The sequence below is a fragment of the Necator americanus genome, chromosome I, assembly GCF_031761385.1.
Source record: "Necator americanus strain Aroian chromosome I, whole genome shotgun sequence".
In the NCBI taxonomy this organism is placed as follows: Eukaryota; Metazoa; Nematoda; class Chromadorea; order Rhabditida; family Ancylostomatidae; genus Necator; species Necator americanus.
This window is the reverse complement of record NC_087371.1, coordinates 141423-150664: the sequence shown is the minus strand read 5'-3', so window position 1 is coordinate 150664 and position 9242 is coordinate 141423. Positions and strand designations below refer to the sequence as shown.

Below are 9242 nucleotides of genomic sequence, written 5' to 3'. Positions count from 1 at the left end.
ACATTTCGCCCGGAATGATATACTCGTTCTCACTAGGCGGTGGCATTCGGATGGAAAACGAAATTATGGGTTTTGCGATAAGGCAGTATGGATTCACTTACAAACGTGCGACTACATCCTGAGTAGCCGCTTTCCATAGACCAGATGCTTCAGCTGCAGGAGGTGAGAAGAGAAATGACTGAGCAATGTTATGCCTCGGTTGCAGTCGGTATGTATAATAAAAGTGAAATACGATTTGTTTCACTCTCCCACTAGCCCTTGTCCTACCACAGTCCATCTAATTCAAAAAAACAAATCCGATAAGTAAAAGTATTAGTTAATAATGAGTGAGACTGCGCGCGCCTTAATTTCTCTTCACTTTCAACATATTGGTCCATCAAACCTGTACGTCTTCTGTAAAACAACCTTTAATTATCCTTGAAAGCATAACAGAGTTAATTAAATAGAAGGATACTTTTTTTAAGCAAACTTTCCGAAGTTACTTGATTCTAACCTTATTAGCCCTCTACCTTACCTTATTAGCTTGAAGTAGAGGTGCAAGACTTAGTTTCGTTGTAGGTGAGTTGTACTTTGTTCTTTTGAAACGCACACTAACTGTTCCCGCTAAACTGAACTGAATGGATACATCTCCAGAAGAGGATTACGTAAAGTAGAGTCAAAACGACATGAAGCACGCTCGAAGAGGAGTAGTGGAGCGTAGCGGTTAGTGTGAAGACCCTTTCTGCCACCGTTCATTGCTGTAGTTCGCGATGGTTCAACCTCGATTCCAACCGCTATCTCCACCGCGCCTCTTCGAGCGCAGCCACGCAGCTGCTGCACAGTGCTTCATTTCGTTTTGACCTTACTATAAGTCTATCAATGCAACATTTCCAAATACTAACGTAGAGTTTTAATTTCACACACCTTATGTTCATTATACAAAAAAAAAAAAAAAACAACACTCCATTTCAATTCTTTTTTCAACCAGATACGTTGGGTCTAAGCACATAGAAATCGTCACCAACAATTCTGGCGTACACGTAGAAGATGATAATAAAAAAAACAATTGAACTCAACAAATAATCATCCAAAAACCTCAATTAAAGCGAAGAAAATCGAAACGATAACCGAGAAAAAGGAGCAAATAGATAGTTTCAGAAAGGCTTTCTCAACTGTTCAATTATCTCGTTCTTCTTCTCTACAGTAATTCGCTTCTTTGCTATCATTCCGTCGAGGATTTTTTCCATTGTCAAAGTGCTACAACAGCAGTTGAACTCCTATCAAAAATTCGAAAAAAAAAAGTTTCAACCTGTAGAAGTTGATAGCTGTTTTCGCCAATTCTTCAGTGGCACCTTGTTGTCTATCCAGTATAGCTACAGCGTCGGTTACCTAAACGAACTTATTCCCAGAAGAAAAATGAAATTGTTTCAGGAAGTTCTTACTGTTATTTATTTGTAATCTCCAGTGGCTAGGACAACAAAATAAAAAATAATAATAAAATCCGCAGTTCCACCACAGGGCTTAGATTGACAAAATGCAGCAAAGCGAAGTCACCAACTATAAAATGGCAGGAACAACTACATGCACGAGGGAAAATCAAAGTGAAAATGGTAGGTTCAAAATAATTCTGAATTAACTATTACCATGTTTGACACAATAGAAAGAATAAAGAGTAAGTACTAGTGTTGAGATGAACTATAAAAGAATAAAAGGATAAAGTTCCTGGCGTTAATCAATCCACTTGGGATGCGCACCCAAGTTCACTTCAATTCAGAATAGTTTGAAATTCAGAATAGTCTTCAAGGTTCACGAACGTGTAACTGGCTTATACAATGACTTGCGGTGGCTAGCCGATGTGTCAAGTCAGTGTTTTTTATCCTCCCAGACAAGTTTCGTACCAATTTATCGACCCCGGAGGGATGAAAGGCTTGGTGAGCACTCGAGCGGATTCGAACCTCCGATCGTGCAGGAAGCGGAACCTCTAGCCGCTACGCCACCCATGCCCTGATGAACTATACACATTTAGAATAAGCTACAAGCCACTGACTGCAATTAATGTTTTCTGGATTCTAATACACTGAAGATTCATTTTATCAGTTACTATCATGTTATATAATAACGCGCTTAGTCCGTGTGTGTATGTGTATGTGTGTATGTGTGTATGTGTATGTGCATGTGTGTATGTGTGTATGTGTGTATGTGTATGTGTATATGTGTGTATGTGTGTATGTGTGTATGTGTATGTGTGTGTATTTGTATGTGTATGTATGTGTATGTGTATGTGTCACGAAAATACTCCACAATGATGCAAAACTCTGCAACGGTGAGGTGCCGAAGTATCGCCGTGCCTGATAGGCGAGCACTCTACTCTACTTCACCGTTCTTCCATTGCAATTTATGTTGGCCTAATGCAAGTTAGTTTCTCTCATATGTTAGTGGGGTAAATAAACTTTTATGTGAATGTATACTTCTAAATTTGCAAACTATCATACTGTATAATAACGGGCTTATTCTGTCACGTGTGTGCGTCTGTGTATGCGTGTGTCTCAGTCAGGAAATTCCAAAAAGAGAGGAAGACGGATACCATGGCGTCGGTTTAGTGCGCTAGAGCCTCAACGCGGTAAAATTGGCTGAGACAGGTCGTATGGGATCGAATTCGTGCCCCGGAACCAGAAAGCTGTAAAATGGGGTGCGACGGATCCCATGGGGTCGGAATGGTGCGCCGGTGCCAGAAAGCTATAGAGTGGGAAGGGACGGGTTCCACTGTGTCGAAGTGGTGCGCGGGAGCCCCAACGCAGTAGAATGGGTTTCTGTGGTTCCTTCACATATCTATCTCTCAGCATGTCTTTTACAAAAATGTCGCTGCTGTTATTTCTTATTGATCGGTGAAGGCGAGCGAAGCGAACACCAAAAAAAGCCTGAAGTCCGGATTTAGCCGGACGTTCAGGCTGGTTGAAATATAAATGCGAATCTATCGAAAACCTCACGCAGCGCACAAAGCGCACAAAACCGCACTCCAATGCCAAAATGTTTATAACGAATTAGGAAAAATGAAATATTAGATATTCCATGGACACAAATAAATACAGTTCCTCTCTGACGACTTTTTGTACGCCCTCCATACAGTAATGTTGCAATATTTATGACTGTGTATATATGTGATGGAGTTACCGGCACATGTATACTTGTTTTGTGTTCATGGTGTGTATCAGTGAGCCTAACTGATATCAGAATCGAGGTCACGGTGAAAGTTAAAGAAGATAACGAAGAATCTGGAAAGTCCAAGAAGCCTAAAACAACTAACGGTACCTCTCCTCCCCCGGGGTGTCCGAGACGCCAGAAAAGTCTGGAAAGTTTACTCTCCTCCTCCTCAATCTCAATTCAGTGATTCCGCAGAGAAGACATCTCGATAAGTGTGAATACTCAACCGGTAACAATCTCAGGAATGGAATCATCCGAAATCGTCAGCAGATTGGACGGAGAGTGGTGGTCAACAGTCTAAAAAATCTACTCGCCAAAAATAAGTTGGAAAGGTAGCGCTTCTAGGGAGCCTACGAAGGCGAAGTTCAGAGGAAGAGGTACGTGTCACCAGCAAAAATCCACGAACTGGAAGTCGCCCGTAAAGCGAATGGCACTAAAGCTGAAATGCCCGTGGTGCTTTATTTACTGCTTATTCTTAGTGACTATTTCGCCAACAAATAGTCAAAAAGGCATGAAGCACGATGCTGTTGCGTAAGCAGCTGCATACTGCAGATACTACGAATCGCTCGAAAGGCCAGATAAGCTACTCATGGCTTAGCAACGCAAACTATCTGGTGATCCAAATCTTCACTTCCCGATAGCCGTTCTTGTTAACGCTAAAGTGCTCATTTCCAACTTCGCAGACATAGTGAGGTCTGCTTCGGATAAAGGCGTATGTTGTTTCCCACACGGAGTCACACTCGACAAAACAAACGTTCTTCTCAAAAAGTCGAATTCATTACCCAAAGCGGAAATCAAAGTAAAGTTAAATAGGGACTGGTCGCCATTCTGCTGACCAAGAAGGCCGCACTTTCTTGCAGCACTTGCAGAAAGAACAATGGAAGGAAGACTCAGCGAAGGTCTACTGCTGAAACTGGCGTAACTAATAATCCAGATGTCCGCTAGAACGAGGATCATCATCAAGAACCGAACATGACAAAAGGACTACTATAAATCCATGATTACGAGGACATGAAGGATTGGTCACCCTGGGTAAACGCGTAACTCTTACAGATTCCATGTTTCAGTCTATTTTATTACTGTATATTACTCTAATTATATCCTATTCAAGGTCTTATGTCCGACGCAGCAGTGTAGCTTTGCGCCCCGCCAGCATTATTTTGAAGTAGGTATTCATTTCCATTCGAAAATCAATTTTTTTTTTGATTTTTGTAGTGCAAGTGAAGTTCGATATTTGCTTGTGTCCACAAAGCACGGGAATTCAACAGATTGCTGGGTGAATATGTTATAAACAAAAACACACCTTCAGTCCTTCACTTCTAAGTGCTTCAGCCGTCTCACGGATTGACTCTCCGCTGGTGACTACGTCTTCCACGATAAGAGCAGTGCCGCCAGCATGGTATACCCCCTATACAATATATTCAGTAACAATTTGTTGCGCATTCACAATGGAGGACCTATATCTACCTCAATTAGTTTGCTTGTCCCGTATGGTTTGACTTCCTTACGTTTCATAAGCATTGGTATATCAAGGATTTCACTCACATGCTGAAATCTCACTTGTGATTCATCTAGACAAAAAAAAGACGTAACTACAAACCGTTGCTAAGGGTAGCGCAGCATACGGCACTCCAACAATGTAATCAAAGTGTAATCCTTTGACTTGAACCATGTCGCAAAGAGCTCGAGCCGCCAAGCGCTGAGAAAATGATTAGTGCCCTCCCAAGTAGTGTTGGGCAAGCCACTTGGCTCAGAAACTTAAAAAGAAATACCAGCGTCTTGGGATGGCTGATGATACGACGGAGGTCAATATATATAGGACTCATCTGACCGGACTTCAGGTAGTACTCACCAAGTCGGAAGACCTGAACAATTCACAACAAACTGATCTTACATCCCATGAAACTAAAAGATGTGACTTGAAAGAAAGGTTGCAAGTTGGGTACCTTGCCCAGCAGCACTGATTAAAAGACGCTTAAATGGAAGAAATGATAACGCGAATGCTATAAGCAACATACTGCTGAACACAGATGAAGGCAAAAAGCAACAATAATAGCAAAAAAAAACAGTGATTTAACAGGGTTATCAGCCATGAGTTCTCAGAAAGAAAAAATGCAGTAAATCTGAGAAACAAATATGTGTGTGGTTTTGTAGGAAAGTGAAAACTGAAGGATTTAAAAACTGATGCCCCAACACTGACAGCACCGACAGCCCGCTTATCGATTGCGATTTTGCAGATTTGTAGCTTCTGCTGCTTATATTACTTACACTAGTTGGATTGCGGAAGTTGGATGACGACGAAATTGCTTGCGCTCCATCGCGTGACAAGCTGCATCGTAGGGGGGACCGGTGCAGGTTGCTAGGTTGTTCCTAACTCTTTCCTGAATTGGACTGATGGGTGGAATCTATCAGTCCAGTTCAGGAATTTCAGGAGATCTTCCTCATTAGAGGGATCATGGCCGACTAGTCGCGAGGGTACGTGACGCTTCCCTTGGTGACGGATAGGGGGCTAGTCGCGGATCAAAACTACCTTGCGCCTGACCTGAGACGAAGGTGGATTCAGCGGATGGACTCCTTGTTTCTGCAGTGCCAAGATCGGCTCATAATACTACTGTATACCGCACGTCGGTCCGGCCAAAAGTCTGGAATCATGTGACTGGGAGATGCAAGGGAGGCGGTTTGGCGTCGCCTCCAACAACTAAGCTCCACCTCCAAGAGTCATTTAGGCTACCAAAACGGAAAAGGACTAGAATGTGATCTGTACTTATCATGCATGTGCGGCTGCATCAGTAGCGGCAATTGAAGATCTGACGAAGCAAGCCAGAAAGATTTAGTAGGACGTCATGGGGCTGACCGAGACGAGACGGCGAAACCCACTGAACGTCGTTCATGCAACTGGTGAAGAACTCTTCTTAGGAACACGCGACAGTAGAGTAGAGGTTGTTCAAAAGATTGGATGTTCCCTGCCGTATTCGTGTTGAAGAGGAAATGGCGGAGTTGGTTTCCTCTTCAACACGAATACGGCAGGGAACATCCAATCTTTTGAACAACTTATGACCCGAATCGCACGTCTGGGAATGAGAAGATGCTGAATGAGCTCTCAAGGCTTTGCAGAGAGGCGACGAAAGAAAACCTTAGAGAGAGAGAAGAGCACAAGTGTTGACCGAAGCTTCAGCCCAAACAGTGGAAGAGCAGCAAGACCGTGCTGTTGTCAAACAAGGGAGATCCACATGACATCGGCAGACCATCCATGGGAACTCGCAATTTCAGAAGCCCTCCTCTTTACGCTGGACGTGGGAGTCTCCCGATGGAGGGTATCACAATGAAATTGACCATCACACATCACCGACAGTAAAAGGTTTTGCCTGACGGATGTCACTGTTGCACCAAAATTTTATACGAATCGGACCATCGCCTTCTTCGAGAAGTATTTTCTTTCACATGGAGAGAAAAAGCGGCGAAATTCACAAAGCGAACTCTCAGAACCATAATTGACTGGGAGCTCTTCGCTTCATTTGTCGGCTTTTGGAAAGATATCGTCATGGACAACATCGACGACAACCATATTAAGGGATTATAGAACAACTTCACGACTGTACGAAAAAAGCGACTATTGTCTCCGGAAACTCTAAAGCTTACACCATCGTTTCGCTGATGGCATCGTTCTTATAACATCAAGCATCAAACAGGGGGACGGATGCTGGCCGAATTTGATGAAACCTGCAAAAAGATCGGTCTTCAGCTGAACCTAGACAAGACAATATTTATGAGGTACGGATGGGTTTCTGATGCCCCATTCACGCTCAACAGAACGAAGATATACACGAATGTTCCAGCTATGTATATCTAGGTCGGAAATCAATATGATGAACGACCTGATCTCCGAACTTGGAAGAGGAAACGAGCGGCTTTGGAAGCATACAAGAGCAACGAGGTAGTAGTGAAGAGGACTAAAAACATCCGGCTAAGTTCTCACCTATTCAACACTTCCGTTCTTTCTGTCTTGACCTACGCTTCAGAAACGTGGGCGTTATTCTTGCAAGAACAAAATGTGAAGTCAGCGTCATAGAACTCGGAATTGAAAGAGTAATGCAAGGAGGATCCCGCTTTATGCAAGTGAAGGAAGGGATTCGAAGTTCACTCCTACGTCACCGATCAAAGATCAAAGACGCTGCCGCACATGCCAAGGAAAGCAAAATTGAGTGTACGGTACAGTGATGCGTTCCAAAGACAATCGTTGAACCAGGGCAGTAAGCGCGACGCCAAATGCACCGCAGCAAGACCGCCGACCCGATGATCAGAGTTATTCACGAAGTCCTTCGAAGAAAAATACGACGCTCTTCGAGTCCTTTGCGAGAAGAGATGCCACTGGGCAACACTCGCACGCTTGATCGGGACAAATGGAAGTACTACCCACTCGAGCAAATTGATGAACAACGGGAGTACAGGTGATACAGGTGAATGGGTGGAATTGAACTTGAATTACGGCACTACCTTATATCAATTCGTGGAAAGATCCCAACACAAGTCGTGACATGCTGCCTTTAAAAAGATAGGTGATATTCTTCGACTTCCATGGATCATCAACCATAGTCAAAACGACATGGAGCACGGTGAAGTTGCGCATTGGCATGAGACCAAGCAACTATTGGTGCTAGTAGGGGTCCTCCCTCGATCCTGACTGCTACGTTCTACCGCGCCGCTTCGAGCGCAGCCGTTTACGCAATTACACCGTGCTTCATGTCGTTTTGACTATAATATGGAACGTTTCCATCTAAGATAGCAAGCTTACCGGTACACTCTACCAAATATTCATAAAATTCGTACAAAACAATAAAATATCATCTGGGGAACCCACGTGAAACAATTGCTCTTGCAACTTCTACAGAGATTTAGTCGTATTTTGGTTTTAATTCAAGCAATACACAACTCTCCGTGCTCGACTTGTAGTATTACATGGTTATCTTTAAAGGCATCACATCAGGAGTCTGACGTGGTGAGCGAATCCACAGAAGAAGCTAGAGATGGAGTTGTAGATTGCGGATCCGCGGTGGTTCCGCTCATCTCTCCCTTATCGCCGCAAAAAACCGTGTAGAAACCAATTTAGTTATTGCGAGGTACGCTAGAACGCTCCTCTAAGCACACGTTCCGTCTCCTTAGCAGCCTATTCACTCACCTCACTTGAACAGTAAGGTGAGAAGACATCACTGAGCTCGACCGATCGCACTTGGATGCGCCTCGTGACCAAGAGATAGCCACGTTGCAACTGAAATCGTCGTCTTCTCACCGTCTTCTACGCTGTTTTTTTTCCACGATTAGGGAGAGATGAGCGGAACCATCCCGGTTCCCGTAATCTACAACATCAACTATAGCTTCTCCGGCTGATTCTTTCACAACGTCAGATTCATGATGCTGCCTCTAAATAACGTAACGGAAGATACCTCCATTCCGTAGAGAGCTTGAAAAAGGCGGTCTTCGCTAACTCCACCTTCAGTAATTCCATTTGTTCCCCTTCCCTCCTCTGCAACCATGACGTCCAATAAGCGACTGTAATACAAATCCTTCCCTTATCAAAGAAAACAGATTCCAATTCTTCAATAGGTAACAGCTGAAAAACGATGCGTTACCGAAGTAAATGAAGGAAAAAAAAAGCATGATTTATTCAGAACTGTCTAGAGAAGTCAAGCATTAACACAGAATTCAACTCCACATCTATAAAAAAACACAGATGACGCAACAACAAATCTGTAACTTCAAGCATGTGCTGCGACACAATGATTCGCTACTAAAGGAGAAAAGGTGTTTTCTCGAAGATGTAAAAATAAAGAAAATTTTAATAGCAGTTTTAGTGGGGCCAGAATCTTGCATAGCAACCTTTTCAACTTCAATTTCAATTTCGTCCAAAATCTGAACATATCGAAGACAATGTACTTGTCGCTTTCCCATATCTACTGATCAGTTTTTAAAGTACAAAACAACGAGAATTGCATATTTTAAATACGAATGGAACTTCTACACTTCTCATGGTAACTTGTATAAACAAATACCCACTACCTGCATGC

At 43.1% G+C, this 9242-nt stretch overlaps 1 protein-coding gene across 2 annotated transcripts; it reads right to left on the bottom strand.

The window, feature by feature from the left end:
• Positions 1-360: 360 nt before the first annotated feature.
• On the bottom strand, positions 361-8711 carry RB195_004029 (uncharacterized protein; the record flags this gene model as incomplete). Of its 2 annotated transcripts, XM_064177821.1 has the most annotated exons (9): positions 361-393; positions 515-608; positions 1153-1236; positions 1289-1368; positions 4484-4588; positions 4648-4728; positions 4781-4879; positions 4953-5045; positions 8622-8711. In XM_064177821.1, the coding sequence occupies 9 exons, from the start codon at positions 8709-8711 to the stop codon at positions 361-363; spliced, it is 759 nt and encodes a 252-aa protein (XP_064032972.1). The 2 variants fall into 2 exon arrangements, with proteins under 2 accessions (XP_064032972.1, XP_013307816.2); XM_013452362.2 differs by lacking the exons at positions 361-393; positions 515-608 and having other exon boundaries at positions 1134-1236.
• Between the last annotated feature and the right edge of the window lie 531 nt (positions 8712-9242).